General features: G+C 37.2%; 1 protein-coding gene and 1 long non-coding RNA gene across 6 annotated transcripts in view; one reads left to right on the forward strand and one right to left on the reverse strand.

The window, feature by feature from the left end:
• skd (mediator complex subunit skuld) overlaps nt 1–19,423 on the forward strand; it is an 85,168-nt gene that overhangs the window by 24,342 nt on the left and 41,403 nt on the right. For 3 of the 4 annotated variants that reach the window (XM_088229765.1, XM_088229766.1, XM_088229767.1), the window contains exon 2: nt 3,151–3,457. In XM_088229765.1, coding sequence (XP_088085891.1) covers nt 3,151–3,457 — 307 coding nt within the window. The remainder of the gene's footprint in view (nt 1–3,150; nt 3,458–19,423) is intronic. The other variant, XM_088229768.1, reaches the window with a different exon arrangement.
• On the reverse strand, nt 9,814–17,914 carry LOC148279542 (uncharacterized). Of its 2 annotated transcripts, none has more exons than XR_015822839.1 (2): nt 17,807–17,914; nt 9,814–10,031 (listed from the first exon to the last, which is right to left on the reverse strand). It is a non-coding gene; the product is annotated as an uncharacterized LOC148279542 (long non-coding RNA). The 2 variants fall into 2 exon arrangements; XR_015822840.1 differs by lacking the exon at nt 17,807–17,914 and adding an exon at nt 11,724–11,864.

The following is a 19,423-nucleotide window of genomic DNA, read 5'->3' on the forward strand; positions in this document are numbered from 1 at the left end:
ATTAACGGATATAAACAACTCAACTTCACTTTGGGATCCTACCTTACAAATAGGCTTATGTGAAAAACTGGGTGCTAGTTATTTCAGAGTTCGCTAACAATTTGTCTCGCGTAATATACATTTTGGTAATAAATTGTTGGAATGGATTATAATATTCAACTTTTTAATGTTCCACTAAGGTCAATTTTGAATCCATCGCTGTTTGCAATAATAGTACGAATATTACGCATTAACGATTTGGAAGACGTTTCACTTTCCGATTTATTTTAATAATACGAGTATTAAGTGTTGGTTTTGAAGACAAATGTACAAAATGTTGAGTTTGGACATTTTAATTCCAAATGTAGGAAATGATCGTGTCGTACCGTTTTTTTTTTTTACCAATTTTGTGTATCTTCCCAAATCATTTTTGCATTTTCATAAAAAGTGACGTGAAAACAAGGACAAAAAAGCAATTGCAAAACTTTGAACTGCTCTCCTGAAAAATTACCAATTCTGTAATTAGCTCGTTCGTCTTCTGGACCACCGATGTATTGTAAATTACGTACTATCTTATTTACAAGGTCGACGAAAACAATGAGCTTTTTGGAATTGTAGTAAAACATGTAGTAGATTTTTTTGTCATCGACCGTAGGTGGGTAAACACCGTAAACGTAAACAGTAAACACGGGGAAAGTAGGAAGGGCAGGAGTCGAGTGGAACGGTCCAACCCCCGGACAGCAACAGGTGGGGGAGGGAGGGAGGGAGGGACGCCTGCGTGCTGGACACGCACACTCGCGCAATCGATACCCGCACACACCCCTGGCGGCTCCCGCGTGCCACGGACACGAGACGAGAGGCGCCCCCACTACGCCCGCGCCCCCGGGAAGGCGGAGGAACGAACAGTGTGTGACGTGACCGCTGCGACTGAACGTTACGGTTACACCACCCGATACTCGTTCGTTGTCCACACCGATGACGTTATCATTTCCTTGATCGAATTATAAAAATAAACATACAGATACAAATGTTGCAAACTGCGGTGAGTTACAGCGAGAACCCTCAGGCCTGAGAAAAATCATATTTAATTAACTATGTAGTATCTCACCGGGAATCGAACTCGGAGCTCTTAATCTTACCTCAGCAAGCGACTCGGCACACTGTGTAATGCATTCCGTTATATATACCTCATTTTACATACATCACTCCACGAACCACACTCCATATTCGCAACAATAAAATCACGTGTTATACATATTCTCGTTACATCTAACCTAATTGGTGCTGTTTAAGTATATGCATAATTATATTATTTGTTTTTTTTTTAATAAAAAAGAAATATTAGCGTTCTTGTTATTTACCTAAATATTTCAATTTTGGTGGCCATTTTCAACGAGTTGTAAATAACTCACTATTAGAAAATGGAAATCAAGTTGGGCCAGAGTGGGGTTCGGACCTCTGATCCGTGAGTCCGCAACACTAGCCACGGGACCACAACCCGTAGTGTGCATAACAATAAATATAAATAAATAAAAAGTTTGATATTCTTTACTAAACTGCAGTTTTATCAACAAACATAATATGGAATATTGACACGTAAACACAGGTAAATGTTTTACCCTAAGACTTCTAAAAAAAGGTATATCATTGTTGTTAATCCGGGCAGTAAAAGTCTAACCAGATACCTGACGTCATAATCCCCTAAAAGGTAAATAAATTTAGGAACTTGCTGTTACACTTTCCCGTCAGTGATATAACACATTAAAATATATATTAAAAAATGATTACATAATTGATTTGATTTCGCTAGTTACTGTTTTAAATAAGTGTAACTAATAATTTAAACCCATCTCGTGAAGTAGTGTATACCGCGCATTCTACCACAACAACAGCCATAGCAAAAAAACATATTTACATAAAAAAAGGAAAAAAATACAAATTTTAGTTGTTTTTTTTTTTACTTCATTTTGAATACAATATCAAAAAACACCGGTAGGGCTTCACGTATGACTTCACTTGCAAAAAATATTAAATTAAACACGTAAAAACAAAAATATTATTGACAAATACGGTATATGAATTTATTTTTATTGCTAATAGATTTATATGGAGCAACCCCGGATTAGTTTTATAAAACGAAAATAAAATACCCAAATAGTTCAAAGTTATTCGAAAGTAAGTACCTACGTCAGTTATAAAAACAAACAAAACAATTTAATTTAGTCTTCGAAAAAGGGTGGTACTTCAATTCACGGTCTGCCGTAAGCCCATCGCAAATAGCAACATCACATGTAAGAGCTTATATAAATCAATTAAACGAAAACTCCTTTTAATCTGATTTTATCAGACAAATCATTTTACAGATACAACGTGTAGCGTTAGCGTGTTGGTGGGTAGTCATTATGCAGTAGATACCTATATCAATAGAACGCTTAAGATTGCTGTAAACATAGTATTTATTACCGCACTAACACGATTATTCAATAATACCGCATTGTACAAATGAAATAACATCATTACTGTTTATCTGTTGTTATTGTAATTTAGATTAGTTCGTTTCATATTAGTGTTCCGCCGGGGTGTTCTAGTACTGCGCCGTGTCGTGCGTCGTGCCCGCCCATCGTTAGCGTCCGGTCGCAGGTCGCGGGTCGCACCAGTCCGGGACCCCCGACCCTTGACCGGCGGCTACCCTGTCGGCACATCATCATCACCTTGCGAAGTTGAATACTCGACCGCGCGCTCTCTCCCGTCCGCGTCCGACCGGTTGACCGAATATCGCCGTGACGCTAACTAGGCGGGTGAATATGAGCCAGCTTGCCGCCTTGGGGTTAAGCGAAAATGTCGTTAGCCTCGAGAGCTCGCACATGTTTCGCAACGGACTCGTTACTCGTTAGTCCAATATGCTAAAATGTTCTCATTTTGCTCTAAATGTTGAAATAAATGTCCTAGCCGTTTTAGTAAACACACTCGCCGACTCGTTAGAAAACTAACGGCCGTCGGATGGACGCGCATCTCGAACCGAGTTGCCTCGTCTCTCATCGCGCTCGTCGGTCGGAAATTAGTATCGGCGAAGCGAGCCGCGTCAAGTATAAACCGAAATGAAATTCGTGCTTATTTTTACTGTGTCTACTGTTTCGCGGTCTCTGACGGAGGATCTATTCGTTGTTTCAGACCGAGCTATGCGGCATAAAGTGGCGCAAGCTGACCTGGGGCGGCGGCGGCGGCGGAGGCGGCGGGGCCTCCCCGCTGGAGGACCCCGTGCTGAGCAGCTACGCGCGCTGCCTGGCCGGCGACGTGCTGTGCGTGTGGCGGCGCGTGGCGCCGCCGGCCGCGGCGGCCGAGCCCGACGGGCCCGCGCCGCCGCCCGCGCCGCCGCCGCTGCCGCTCTCGCTGGATAGCGCCAAGGAGCTGTGGATCTTCTGGTACGGCGAGGAGCCCGACCTGACGGAGCTGGTCTCGCCGGAGCTGACCGACGCCGGTGAGTCCCCCCTCGGTACTGTATTATGCCGCGCGCCGCGTTCCGCACCGCGAGAGAGAAAGGAGCTCCGCCCCTCCGCGCGCCTAGAAAGTTCGCGTCGTGCCGTCCGCGAGAAGTGTTGGGAAATTTCATTCACGAATTTCCATTCCGGAGAAGTGCGTGCGCACTCGGCCGATGCCGACACCGCCGACAGAGTGGATGTCGAAGGTAAAATATCGACTACCGCGAAGAATTTACAAGAGAATGATTTTTATTTGCGTAAATCGTCAAATCAAATTTCGGAGTGTCGGATGGCGAGTTGACACGATCGTGGCTATCGACCGTCCCGAGTCGCGATACTTCGGCGGGGTGGTGCAAAAGTGTGCCGGTCAGCGATCTCTCCACCCGCCGCCGCGGCCACCGGCCACCGCCACCGGCCACCGCCACCCGACCTTGGCCCACATGCCGTGCCGGTATACCTAACTCTCGCTCTATCAATCCACGGTCGAGTCTGACGTCGATCACTACTTTGATATTACCACTCCGAAATATTACCTATCCTCGTACTTTTCAAATGTGGATGAATCAAAAACACAATTTACAACGATTTTTTAAAACGTTTTGCCATCCGGGAGAAGGCTGCATTTCAGACTTTTATTCTGCGTTTACTAATGAATGAGTTATAACATTGAGTCCAATATCGATCCGTAACACGACCCACGACCCACGACCGTCTCCCGCTCGCGATATAGTTCTCTATACTAAAATAATGCAGAGATAGTGGCAGTATTATCCTGGTCGCAATCACATCGATATATTACGGTGCATTTTGATTCCAATTGAAATTAGCGAGGTTTATGGAATGCTATAGTAATACTACACGATTTCACATTTTCAGATTCGGATCAAAGCGATGGTAATAAGAACAGTGTTATTTCTAAAGGGTTGACGATTTGAAAGCAAAAGCTTTTTTTGCGAGTGCCTTCGCGAAGAATCCCAAAGGCACTCGCAATTATTGTCTCAGCGGGCTAATTATGTTACAATTTCGTTTCGTAAGCTCGTTCGTTCGTCATATATCCATCTCATTCTAACGCAATCAAAACCATGTTTTGCTCTCGTTCCTTCTCATACGATACGATTAAGTTTACGAAACGAATTAGTTACAGCATAAGGCCACAGAACCCAGTCGGGTTGTGGCTTTTTCTTCTGGGTGACCACTTAAACCAGCCAATGACTTAAGGTCATAAGCCCTGTAAATGCCTAGACTTCCATATTCCCCTTTCTAAAATGTTATTTTCTTTCTGTGTCAACAAATTTAGATATAATAACATTACTCAATGTGCACCGACGGCCGTTAAAGCGCAAGAAATTTCCTCTAAAAAAATAAGTTGGTGATGCCGGTTCTTTTTTCTTTTCGTTTTTTGTTGTCACACAGCGTCTTGTGTAGTACATGGTATATGTCATAGTAAGGTAGGAGATAATATTAGTATTCATCATTCACACGATTTCAAAGTCACCTATTTAAGAATGATTTCAATAAAATAAATATTGCCTGTTATTGGTAGGACAATAGCACCAAACCAAATGTGGATAGTTGAATCATCTTTTTTAGTGTGATACCTATATTATGTACAGCCAGTCCCAGGATGAGACCGAAACGTTTGTGGTTCAGAAACTGGCTATCAATGTGATGATTTTTCTCAAGCCTGGATGCTCTGTGCAGTTCATAAATAAACTCAAAACATTATATTTTGCACATGTACGCAGTATCCTTGAATACTGCTCTACTGTCTGGTCTCCCCAATATTCCAAATTTATTTTAAGAATTCAAAAAATATTTTTGAATCACCTAAACTACTCGTATCGTCAATATTTACATTTCAATGTACAGTACATCACAAAATCGATACCTTCCAATCTAGAAGAATCATCATTGATACCGTCTTCTTTTACAAAATATGCAATTACAACTTAGATTGCCCTCAACTGTTTGACTAAATTAAAATTCGTATCCCTCAATGTACAACTCTCATTCTCATGTTGGTATTCCAAGCACGAATAATAATAAGAATGCATCTTTTCCCAGAATCCTAAATAATTACAACACGTTTTTTTCTGAAATCAATTTATAAATCACCCCACTTTAGACATTTAAAAAAAAAATGCCAGAACCCTAATTGAAAATAATCATTATAATTTAATCTAACTGTACCTACCTAATATTTTATTTTATGTACACTATAATATTTTAATTATTTTATCTTGTTTGAAAAAAGAAAGGAGGAAAGGCTGATCCGGGGTTACGCCGTATGGACCGCCGGCTAAAGGATTTTTAAGTCCGAGTAAACTAAAAACCTTTTCTTTATTTTTTTAATTATTATTTCATTATTATTGTAATATTTTTTTTTTACGCGTGAAATTATGCGGAGTGGCTTTTTAAAGGTGCGCTTTTTTCTTCTTTTTTGACATTGTATTTAGTAATGTATAGAAAACTACAATTGGCCTGAAATTTTGGTTTATTTGTAAATATTTTTTTTTGTTATAATGGCTCTTGTTTTCTTTTAAAAAATAAAATAAAAAATATTTATTATCAATTTACTGCTGCGGTGGGTAAACATGTACCTATACGGAGCGTGGCCAGTGTGGGAATATAATTTGCGCGTCTAGACTGGAAACTGGAACTAACAATTGGACATAATGCAGTATTGTATCGGGACAATATGGTGGAAAGTAGTGGAATTCGTTATCAGTTCACGTGGGCGCGGGTGGCGGCGCGGCATGGCGTCGCGGGTAGTCGCGGCCGCTACGCCCGCTACACGTGTCTGCGGGGGCCGCGTGACGTCACCCACCCCCGCGCTCGATATTCGGTATCGATTGCCGCTCTCGGTCGGGAGGAGACTCCGCCGCCGAGAGAAGGCCGGCCGGCGGCCGCTGGTCACCGCGACGGCATGCGGCACCCGCCACTGGTTCTCTACCCCCAACTCCGCGGCGTGCGAGAGGTGGCGCGCGCCAGTGACGTATCCTCCGCGTGACGTCACGCCCCGATCGCGATCTACGTCACGACCCCCCTCCCCTTCCCGACCGCCGTCCGAGCCGCGAGAGTGTTGCTAAACCGACTGGCGCGATGCATTACCATCGTCCGTACTATACCCGCAGCGGCCGGTGGTAGGGCCTGCCCTTAAGCGGATCATGAAGTCGATTGCGCGCGCTGCCCCGCGGTGCACGCCGGAATCTATTTGCGCATTCCGGCCAATTTGTCGCCCGGAGTGCGTCCGCGAGTCGCGAGCCACTCGACGTTTGCGCTGCCCTGACCCACTCGCTGTCCCGAAACATTCTCCCACCGGACGAGTAAACTGGCTATTTTATTACGCTTCATCATCCGGGTGGGTCCATCCATCCAAAATCCAAGGATGATTTCACTTATTTTTTTTTTAATGTTTTGATTCAGATAAACAACAGCAATGCAAAAAAATAAATACAACATTATGGAAAAAAACAGAAAATAAATCCAAATAAGTTTTCCACATAAATGCAATTATAAAAATCTTATTAAGTTAGAAATCAATAATTAATTTTGATATTTATTTATTATTATGATTCACAAACAATAAACAATACATTTGACATTGGTACAATAATTACAAATTGTTATTTTAGATATTGTGTATGAACACAGTATGCACAAATAAAGAGAAAAAAAGTTTAAAATAGATTTTTTTAAGTTGGCTAGCTTAATTCAATTCTATAATTGTTATAAAAGTTATTACTAACAGGTTATTACACTTTATTTTACCTAACTAACATAAGTGACTATTTGAATTGAAATTGCGTTACAGTTTTCCTATAATTATTGAATATATCGATTGAAGATATCAATATCAGCATTAGTTTCTACATTATTATACAATCTTAACATTCGTGATAACGCATTTCAATGCACTTTAGTGCGCCATATTATTATTGAAGGTTAGAAGATACAATGCTGTGTACGATCTCAATCGCCGACTTAGTGGTACATTCTCTAAACAAAATATAGAATCAACATTACAATGAATTATTTTATAAAGATATATCAAGTCTAAAATCTGTCTCCTAAATTTCAACTCACTCAGACCAAAATGTTCTAGGCGCTGATCATAAGACCGAAGGGTTCTGCCCAGGTTATATTTAAATGTTAGGTTACGAAGATTTTTTTTGCCATGAATAAATTGAAATATATGGCTAAAAAAACAAGTTTATATAAGCTTTATTAATATTATTAAATACATCCATTCAATCCAAGGAACAAAAATATGAATATGATTCACTATTATTGTCAAAAATTTAAAATTTTAATCTCTAGTCAAATTGTATCGCAATCTACAAGAAGATTGAAAGGCTACTTACTATTATGTTATTAACACCCGTGACATCTAACTCAAATTTGACAAAACTTGCGCTTGATTCATTAATATTCTTTCCTACTTCTTACCCATCCATTTCTTAAACCGAAATTAAAAACAACATTAAATTAAATGGCTCTTAAAATTAAATATTTTGGTAAATCATAAGAACGCAAATATTTCTTTAAATATTATTGTAATCAAAAACATTTTCACTTTGTGGTATGACATTTTACACTTATTTGTTTATAAATTTGTATAAACCACTTTAATTTTAAGTTTAAATAAAACTATAGGAAAAAATACTTATACAGTTCCCAAAATATTTCCAATAAAAATGACAACTGGCGTAGAATTTTGTACATTAATTCATTTTCTAATAATATAGCACAAATTTTACCTAACAATATTAGGCCAGCTTTTTATACTAATAATTATTGATAAATACATAATATTTCAAATATCTGCCTTCTAATAATATACAAAATTATAAATCAAACCGCTTATACACGCGTTTGTGTAATATTCATGTAAATAAGTGAATTTGAACAGGAATGTTGCGTCTCATAAAACGAAATAATACGGACCAAAATGGACACCAAGTCATTGGAACAAAAGGCATAATAGTACTACACACGTGCGTTTCCAGAAACTATCTACTAGCCAGCGGGCCACATGGCGACGATATCTACCTACTGTCTACAAAAGCTTCTCTTCGGACATCTATACTCTATTTTTTATAAATTTATTGATATTGTTTTAACTTTGCTGGAATTCCTCTCATCCATGCGCTTTGTAGCTGCACGATGATTGGTTATCTAGCTTTAATATAACAACTTTAAAATACCTTAATTTTGTAAACGGGGTCTAGAATTCCAATCGTCTATGCGCTTAGTAGCAGCAAGGCGTGTTGTAATCTTACTCCTTTTTACTATTCATATTATTATTATTTTGTAATACACTAAATTTATTTGTCAATTTTTAAAATGTGTAAATGGGGGCTAAATTTTTAACTGTCTATGCGCTCTGTAGCTGCAAGACGTCCTGTAATCTAGCTCCTATCTATTATAATTTTTGATTGATCTTAATTGAAAACGAGGAACTAGAATCCCAACCGTCCATGCGCTCTGTAGCTGCAAGACGTACTGGGATATTTATTAATTGTACAGCGCCCTTGAGGTGATTTTCACAAAAATGGCGCTTTATAAATTATCCAACTATATATATATAATAACATAGGTAAAATATTAACCAATTGTAAAGATAAGGATGATAAATTAAATCATTCGGGAATTTATAGATTAAATTGCCCAAATTTCTATATTGGAAAAACTTCACGTAAATTTAAAGTTAGAATCAAAGAACATATAAGATGTCTGAGTAATAATAATCTTTCAGAATTCGCAATTCATCTTATATCCGAAAACCATGAATTTAATCAAGAAACGGGTGTAGAAATTTTGCATGTCAATAAAAATGGTTTTCGTTTAGATAATTTAGAACGATTAGAAATTAGTAAAGCCATTAATCAAAAAATACTCAAATATGAAAATTTCAGACCATTTCCTAAAAGTTGCGAGTAAGTTTTGCCGGAAAAATGGAAATCGAGTTGTGGTAGAGTGGGATTTGAACCTCGGACCTTCGGTCCGTGGGGTCCACAATACTACCACGGGACCACAACCCGGTTTTAACGAATTCAGAAATAGGTATTGCCTAAAAAATAGTCGTGATATTTGAGGCGCTCATTCCCCCACCCCTTAGAGCACTAAATTCATACTACAGATGCAGCGTATCTGTTACATGAAGAGGTGATCAGTCTTACGCATCAGGTGCTAGTCCGAGGACAATACAATTCTGCAGTGTAGAACTACCTTTAAAATCAATATTTCGCTTCCACTCTGTCAGGAATCGAACCCGGGACCTAAAGCACCTAGTCCAACTGAGGAAAACTTCCTAAGAGATTTTATCAAACCAATATTTATCAATAAAAAAAACATTCTATAAGCGATGTCCCATCTCTGTTGCAATAAATCTCTTTTTATGCCCCGATGTTCAGAATATGTAGTTCAGTCATTCTTCGCTCCTCTCGGAGTTCTTCGGGATAGATCGGTGTAGAAGTTGTGGGTGGAGTCTTGAGGAGCCTCTACACAGAAGGGTGGCTAGAGAAGCTGCATTTTTTATATGAAGAGGTAGCTCATTCCATTGTTCAGCATCTTAAACGGAAAAGGGATTATTCGTCATTGTACATTGTGAAAAAAATTAAATGGCATTTCGGTAGTAATAATTTCTGTCAGACTCCGTTACAATATTCACCGAAGGTGATACGGAGATGAGACCACTTAAAGAGCTCGCCCCCTACCTAATAACCCGATACTTAACAGACTTGGGCTTGGAGGGGGAGATCTAGCAAAATTTCATCTCTCGCCTTCCACACAGTAGCCAGGCTCTTCATAGACCCGGGCTTGGGGGCGAGAACTATTCACGGGGACCCGTCACAATAGATCTTCACGGGTTGCAGTGACGTCACGAGCTTGCATAGCACTGACCCCCCACCACTGAGAATCAGAATAAGTATCATCAGCGTAACTTGATTACTTCGCATTGTTTTTATTGTTCTTAGCAGAGCTATTTTCTCAGCGTGATTGAGTTTAGTGAAGACATTAAATCTGGCAAATTTGTGTAGTGTTTTAGTGTGCTGTGTACTATATATTCCGTACACATAATTTCTCAGTGCGATGTCAAAAATTAGAATGGGAATCGCATCGCATTTCTATTGTTAAAACTTTCTTTTAGCTTAGACTTGAGTTTAGAATAATGTGTAAATTGACATTTACTCGTTTGTCTTAATTTTAAGGCTATCTTAGAAAGCGTACATTTTATTAAAAATATTTTATTTATGTACACGGCACAAATACCCATTTTAGAAGTTAGTAAATATTTTTCAATTGGAGTACAAATAAATTACCGAAATAATAATCCCCCCCACCTCAGTACAGTCGAGAACGAATGTTTTTTAAAAAAATATTATTTAACGATGTTTGCATTCTACCAAAATATTTTAATGCTGAGGACGACTTACGAATCATCGACAGTCCCAGTCAGTTCAAATCCCAACTAAAATCTCACTTCTTCGGTTTATCATAACCAATGTTAAATCAGAAAATATAATATACGACTGTAAAGCGCTCTTGAGGTGATTTTTCACTAAAATGGCGCTATATAAATCAGCCAATATGATCAACGAATTGTATATCGACTTGCTTGTTCATTTGTTATTTTTGGGTTTTTGGTATTTCAAGATTTTTTGATTCCCGTCTATAAATGTGAAAATGTTTTTTTTTAAGATACCTCTCTATTTTTGACACGAATATATTTTATTATTTGATCTTAAACTGAGTACATAATACGAAAATCATTAAAAAATAAATACTGTAATAAAATTACAAAATCCTAAATTGCTCGATATTTTTTTTTATTTCGTAAAAAATAGAATCCTTTATTTATGTTAGTTTGGTGAATTCATTATTTTTTTAACGCCTAAATATTTTTATCGGGTAACTTTATTTAATAAATATATAATAATTATAATTTGTGAATTCATGCAGTCTCGTTGTTAATTTGATTATATTATAATGTTTAAAAGTGTGTTTTTACTTATGCGGTTTTAATGTCTAATAACAAGGTGTTGTATGTACAAGTGACATTAATATTATCGTTTGCAATCGCGCCGATTAACGTGCCTGTCGAGTCCCTGCAGTCGAGTGCACGCTGCGCTGGACGGGTGGATGCGCGTGCACATTGCACACCGTCGGAGATCGGAATGCAACTGACAATCGACAGCAATATCGCTCTATTTACAATAAAATCCGCTGTTATTTGGATAATGGCGCTATAAAGCCACTCACTGCTACATTATCGGGGGGTTATCAGCCGCCTCGTCGCTCGCCGCTCGCCGCCGGCGCCGTGCGCTGCACGCCCCGCGCGGCGTGCCCGCCCCGCGCGGCGTGCCCGCAGCCGGCGCCGTCTGCGCCCAATGCAAGTGCAATGAACCGCGCAGCGCCCCGCCGCCCGATCTATCATCATCTTCATCTCGTCTTCTCGCTTCCCGCTTCCCGCGCCTACTGCGACCTCTCGAGATGTTCGGTGATGGTTGTCAATGCTGAATGCTCACCACTCGACCGATGCGATCTACAGTCTGTCAAAATAAAGTCAAAAACAAGGGAGGGCGCCACTGTTGTTTAAATGGCAATTCTAAAAATAAAACACATGGTGGAATTATAAAACTATGTTGTAATCTATAATTTTGTAAAAAATTAAAAAAAAATATTTTTGCATACCTACTGATCACAAAATTCTAAATGCATATTTATTTATTTAAAGAAACAAACAGTCGACAGTAATATAGTAACATAAAAAAAAATACAGTTTAAAGACAGACCAGCAAAGTTTCTAAATAAGAATCATACATATTATTAAATTGTGTTACAACAAAAGAGTGTGTTTATGTGTATTTGTATGAGAGTAAGTGTAGATGTGTGTTTAGTTGTATTAGTGTAGGAGTAGGTGTTCAGGTGTGTGTAAGTGTGAGCATCATTAAATAGTAAGTGGGATCGTATCGCAGCCAGAAATAATGAGTCTTAATTTATTTTTCAATAAATTAAGGGGCATCTAAAATATATCAATAGATGAAAAAAAATATAGATATATATTGTGGCTTTACTGGCAGAATCCATTAAGTCATTAAAACAAGTTCCGAGATAATCGCATTTAAAGCACTATTATTATTTCAACGCATTATTTCTCCCACATTTTTTTTTCATATTTTTTCAAAGCTTTGAAAGAGTTATCTTTACCTAGGCACAGCATAAAATTTGAAGTCAACATCTTGCACCTATATTTAAAAATATTTGAAATTTGTAGACTGTTGATTTAACGCATTCATTCTGTCAATATAGCGTCGATATATTATACCTTTGCAATCCCGTGTTTATACAATGAAAATTAGCGAATTGTAAAATGAAAATTACTGTTATTATTAATTTACTTAGAAATCGGGTTGTGGTACAGTGTTGTGGCTAGTGTCGTGGACTCATGGATCAAAGGTGCGAAGTTCGAACCACACTCTACCCCAACATGATTATCATTTTTTTAATAGTTAGTTATTAACAACTACCTGAAAATTAACCTAAAACTGAAATATTCCGATATATCAAAAGAACGGAGATATTTCTAAAAAAAAAACATTCTTAAAACTCAACGCATGTGCGTGTATCCTCTTCTTCTACAAATTTGAGTTTAGATTCATCTTTCGTGCCACGGAAGTCATTGTGGCTGTCACCATTATTAACTTTTCAGTGTAAGATATTTAAATATTTTTTCGGCTTTTTCGCAATGTTGGCAACAATTTCTCCAGTCTTCGGTGGTTATGTCATGAAATACATTTTCAGTGAGTTCCTTGATATTGTTTCCACTTCCTGCATTTCTCCGAGCAACTTTTCGTTTTGCTTAAACTCATATCAATTCTATGAAATTGAGAAACCCTAAGAATTACCTCCCCGGTGCCAGTTTTTATTGTTTTGGTCACGTTGATGATAGCTTTTAGTAAAAACTCTAAAATAATGTCAATTTAAATAAAATATCATAGAAACTCGTACGCCAACGCTAAATGACATGATTGACGATTAAATTGGTGTTGGCCAGCCTACAAATTTGTAGTTCCACTTTTAATATTTTCTTCTCTATTTTGTCAGACTCTATGATAACTTCCGATTTGTGATTGAATGAGGAAGTTCAGTGTTTTTTTTTAATAAATTTTATTTGTTTATAGACTGTTAAACTAAGTCAATTTATTTTTTTAAAATTTTTATAAATCGTATAATCGGCGCTACGATTTTTCAAAGTTTCGTATTTCTGAAATATCTCCGCGTGTAACGTCAGAGGTTCATTTCCGCTTATTCTCATTCAGTTCTTCCCATTGGTCCAGAAGCGACAAGCAGACCGGAAATCTTCCATAGCTCTCAGATCATAGGTTGATTCGCATGAACCAGTGACGTCATTTAAAGTAGTGCGTTTTTATCAAAGTATTTGTTATTATTTTTTCTGTACATTTTCAAGAAACTTTGCCGTACAATTTAATGTTCTAATTTTTACCCCACGTCAGAAAACATTTTTTGTATCCAATTTCCCGTAGGGCTGAAGTTCCTCATTGGATCGCACGTTTCCGCCACTGGAATTTGAAAAGGGTTTTTTTATATTTATTTTTTAAGCACGTAAAAACATTTTCCCATAAAATGTATGTAAATGTCGCACCTAACTACTTCAAACATACGTTTTTATTTATTTATTTACAATACAAACAGATTTCAGTTTGTATTAAAACTCCAAAAGTATACAAAGTTAGAATTAAAACGGACCATCTTCAAAATAAAGCCGTAAATAAATTTGTTCCCCAATTTCAGACAAAAAAATAAATTTGTTCCCCAATTTCAGACAAAAAAATAAATTTTATCCATTGTGGTCCAGAGCTTAAAATTTTATTTCATTTAAAAAACAGTCTACACATAAGCTATTGAAGCAAAGCCGAAGTATCGATGACCATAATGAATTTTCCAAAACAAGGAAATAATGAAAAATACTCACTTAAGTTTGTTATGAGACTTATATTAAAAACATTGAAAACTCAGATTTACAATCAAATAATCTTTGGAATTATGTAAAAAAAAACAATGTACATTGCGAATTTCCCACGAATATGCATCTCAACGGTAAAATAGCGAGTTCGACAGAAGAGAGTGTAAACCTTTTTGCAAGTTTTTTTAAGGAAGTTTATGATGAACCTCTTCCAGACCACAAAGTTCCTACCCATAATTTTGACAAAACTATTGCATTATCTAACTGTAAAGCCTTCGTTGGATATCAATAAATCAGCTGGACCTAATAAAATACCTCCTATTTTTCTTAAACATGGCGCCTAGAACTGGCTTAACCGATTACTTTGTTATTTAATACATTATTGTCTTTAGGGCACTTTCCTTCTAAGTGGAAGTCCTGCTATGATACGGATGAAACTACTACCGTCCTATTTGCATTCAGTCTGTCATTCCTAAATTGTTTGAGTCACTTATCCTCGATCGAATTCAACCGCAAATCTTAGAAATAACCGATAATAAACAGCGTGGATTCGTTAAAGGAAGATCAACTGCCACAAACTAAATGCTTTATCAGAATTTTATTAGTGAAGCTTTCACCAAAATCATCAGGTTGACAGTATATACACTGACTTCAGCAAGGCGTTTGATAAGGTTTCACATAAGGTGATGCTTGGCAAATTATTTGGTTTGAGATTTCATGGAGCGTCTCTCGATTGGTTTCGTGCCTACCTGTCAAGACAGATTGTTGTATGTTAAAATTTAAAATTCTTTATGTAATTGCTTCTTTGCAACCAGCGATCTTCCGCAGGGCAGTCATCTGGGTCCTATATTGATTTAAATTTTTGGTAACGACATAACATCATGTTTCCGAGATGATGAAGTTTTGCTGTTTTATATAGGTAGGTAACAAATATAGGTCATTGCGCAACTCTGCAATCTAACTTAAATTGTATGAACGTATGATGTGAAAGGAAAAATTTATTCCTCAATGTTTGAGAAATGCAACTTTTTTCCGTAATAAGAATCCAATAGCTTTCAATTACACCATAAATTCCATAAATTTGGAGCGAATGACCGAAATGACCGATCTTGGTATTATATTCGATGAAAAATTCAACTTCATCAAACGTATACAGAGCATAACAAATAAAACTCTGGGATTTCTGTTGCGAACGATCAGAGATTTTGACTCGGTTTATGTAATGAAAATTTTATACCTTGCTTTAGTACGTAGCCAACTTGAATACAACTCGGTCATATGGTCACCATATTATAAAGTGCATATAAATAATATCGAAAGAGTTTAACATATTTTTTTACGTTTCGTTAATTTTAAATTAGGTATTCCAGATGAATATATTAATTACTCATATTTAAATAAACATTTAAATGTACAAACATTAGAAAATATAAGAAAACTGAATGATTTGTTATTATTATTTATTTATTTTATTTATTAATTAAAAGAAAACAACAGCCATAATAACAAAAAAATATATACAAATAAACCAAAATTATAGGCCAATAATTAAAGTTTTCTGTACATTACTAACTACAATTTCGAAAAAAAGAAGAAGAAAGGCGCGTACCTTTAAAAGGCCACTCCGCATCATTCCACACGTATTTTTTTTAAATATCACAATAAAAATGAAATAATAAAAAATAGGTGTTTTTTTTTGTTTTTAAAAATATTATATTCAATATTTGATTGTTCCCAACTGTTACAACTAATTAACTTGCGAGTTCCGGGACAGGTTACCCGATTCAATAAACTATTCTATGTAAATGTATCTACAACAAACTACAGTGCACACTCGCCAATAAGGAGAATTCATGCGTTTGCAAATGAATACGTAAATGATGTAGATATACATATTTAATATAATACTTTTGAGTTTTAAAAGTCAGTGTATCAATTTACTATCTTCAAATTGAAATATCTAAATAATACTATTTTGATTTCAATTGTGTACCGTTTATTGACTCAAAACTAATAAGTATTTTTCTACCTTCTTGTAATTTTAAGATTCTTTTAATATAACTTATACGAAAAATGCACCTCTGTTCTCTCCACTGCAATATATGCATGTATTATTATGTATAATCATATATTTTTACTAATATGTAAAGATGATTATTTTTATATTTTTCTTACTCTTCTTAATTCTTTTTTTTTTCTACTTTTGTGTAAGATACATGTCTGTTTTTATATTCAAACATTCACTTCTGTTCTCTCCACCGCAATATATCTATCTACTATATGTATGGGTATGCCGATTTATTTTATACTAATATGTAAAGATGATTTTTTTCATATTTTTATTTTTCTTCTAAAAATAATTGTTATTTTTTGCTACTTCGGTGTAAAATACATGTCTGTCTTTATTTGTATATATGTATGTAAAACATGCAAAAGCCTACAAGGCGTTGAAATACATAAAATGGGTCAAAAATAATACGGTTACTCTAAACTTCGAAATAAATAATAGATGCTTATTATTGTTTCACCTAATTCATTTTAACGTTTAGGAACGTAGCTATGTAAATTTTAAGAAAATGTAATATATCAGTCAACTAATTTCTACAAAAAAAAGTTGAATCAATATTAGGTGATAGGAAAAAATATTCCGATTTTCACGCCGAGCATTTGATTTGTCTGCTGAGGGATGCGGGGGAGGGTGATTGGGTTGTGTGGAGGGCGGAGGGCGGAGGGCGCTCCGGGTCCACTTTCCGGCAGTTTGTTGCAACGTAATGCGCTTCCACTCTACTAACGGGGTCAATGTTATGTGTTCGCTCTGTACTCTGTACGCGGTACTGTGCGCCGCACGCCGCACGCCGCACGCCGCACTCGCACACGTGCCACGTACCGCGTATTTTCTCCATGGCTACATGGCTAGGTGTCATCTCGCCGCCGCCGACTCGCTCCGCGACGAGGTTGGGAGTCGGGAGTAGGGAGTTGTGAAGCGCTATTATCGATATGGCGATAATCGGGTGGACGTGGACACTGGGTACTGCCACCACTGTCTCCGCCTGACCTAGATAATTATTCATCATCTCCCTACTGCAGCACATTAGTCCAGTCCGGTACAAGTAATTTCAAATAGCGAATTATTCCCGTTACTCCTCGATTCTCCGACGTGACATGTGTAGAATGTAGAATATTCTTTCTAAACGTAACTAACTGTCACTCGCGCCTCGCGCCCCGAGCCCCGAGCCCGCGGAATGCACGGGCGAGTATTACATTACAATGATCGCGGTTAGGGACAATAAACTGGTTCCGTTACCGAATTTAGGCGAGTATTCCTGCTCTACGCGCACGAAGCTCGTATAGAAGTTACCTGAACGGATTACACGCACCGTGCGCTTGTGGCCGCTGACTGCTGACACGAGTAGTACTCGATACTGTGACCGTGAGATCTATTGCGTTGTAAACTCGGGGTTTAACCGTGCCACCGCTCGCTACAAACTGCCAAGTGCGGACACGAGTCGCATCGCCACGAATTCCCGCCCCGCCGTAACATCGCCGAACATATTGGGTGCAATATTGGCCAGTATTGTCCGCTGCACTTTGTTTTAACGTCAGGTGTTCCTGTAACCTTGGCCTAGTCGGCTAGTCTAACCTCCCGCCATCGCTACTCGTTTCTCGTGTTCTCTGTTCTCTGTTCTCTCACTCGCACTGACAATTATTATAGTTGATTAGATATTATTGTATATCGCCAGGTAATAACTCTCCACACTGTAAAATGGCATTTTTTTTTATTTATTTAAGAAGGTAAACTCGAACAGAAAATATAAAAGGAAAAATAATGAAACCGACTAAACCGCGAAACCGGCTTGTCAGCGGGTTTCTTATCTTTCCTTTACAAAAAAAAAGTTAGAGAAATCATATTAATTTAAAAAGTAATATAAACATTATTAAGAACTAAAAGCGTACGCATTTTTTACACAAAATTTATTTACAAAAATTTAAATAGATGACTGTTAACATAAAGTAATAATCAATATAAAGCCTTGTTACATATTAGCCATTTACTTTTTTTTTTCTTCAAAGTTTTATCAACATTTTCTTTTAAGAATCATCTTAGGAATCTCATTGAAAATTTTAGGAATTGTACAATGAAGTGTTCTTTGGCCATACTTGTTTACAAACCTCGGTACTGACGAGCCTTCACGTTGTGCTAGCCTTGTATTGTGCGTATGTATATACCTTTTCTGGTAGTTACTATCAAATCTATATCTAAGCAACACATTTGAGCCATAGAATAGCATTTACGGACAGGCACCCTTGCTTTTTTAAAAGTTCGGTTACCTCTTCCTTCCTAGCTGATCTGTTAATTAAGTTAGGAGCCGAGTTTTGTAAAAATTAAAATATATCTAAATAAATAAATAAAATCTTTTATTCTAAACATGCTGCCTAATAGGCAGTGCCTATAACTGTCCTTAATCTTTTACATAATTTGGTAATATGTTTATCCCATTTTTTTTTTCAATAGTAATGCCCAAATGCGCATATTCATTAACTACCCCAATTTTTTCACAGTTACATAATATGACAATACCATTATGAAGACAGTTGAAACTATGAAATACTATATTAATTTGATTTTGTGCTGGTACTTGAGGGGATCTGACATGCGTAATTTTAGTATTTTAAAAATCCATTCGTTGCAACACTCAATCCGGAAACTAGTTCACGTAGCGAAAATATTTATTTTTTCGCGATTCTGGAGTTGGCAATTGATTACTCGTGAGAAATAATCAATAGACTGCAGTGCTGTTGACAAATGTAGTAGGTACCCGGGCTACCCAGATATAACGTGCGGAACTACAGAGTGGCGTAAACACGCGATACTTTATACCTGCGCAAGTTGTATAGGTTTCTCGTGTCGCGAGTCGCGAGAGTAATCTCGCCGGGAATTGTTAAACGCGTTCTACAATACTAATATTACAATTTA

The sequence above is a fragment of the Micrasema longulum genome, unplaced genomic scaffold (assembly GCF_059751315.1).
Source record: "Micrasema longulum isolate JH-2025_06_02 unplaced genomic scaffold, ASM5975131v1 h1tg000705l, whole genome shotgun sequence".
Classification (NCBI taxonomy): Eukaryota; Metazoa; Arthropoda; class Insecta; order Trichoptera; family Brachycentridae; genus Micrasema; species Micrasema longulum.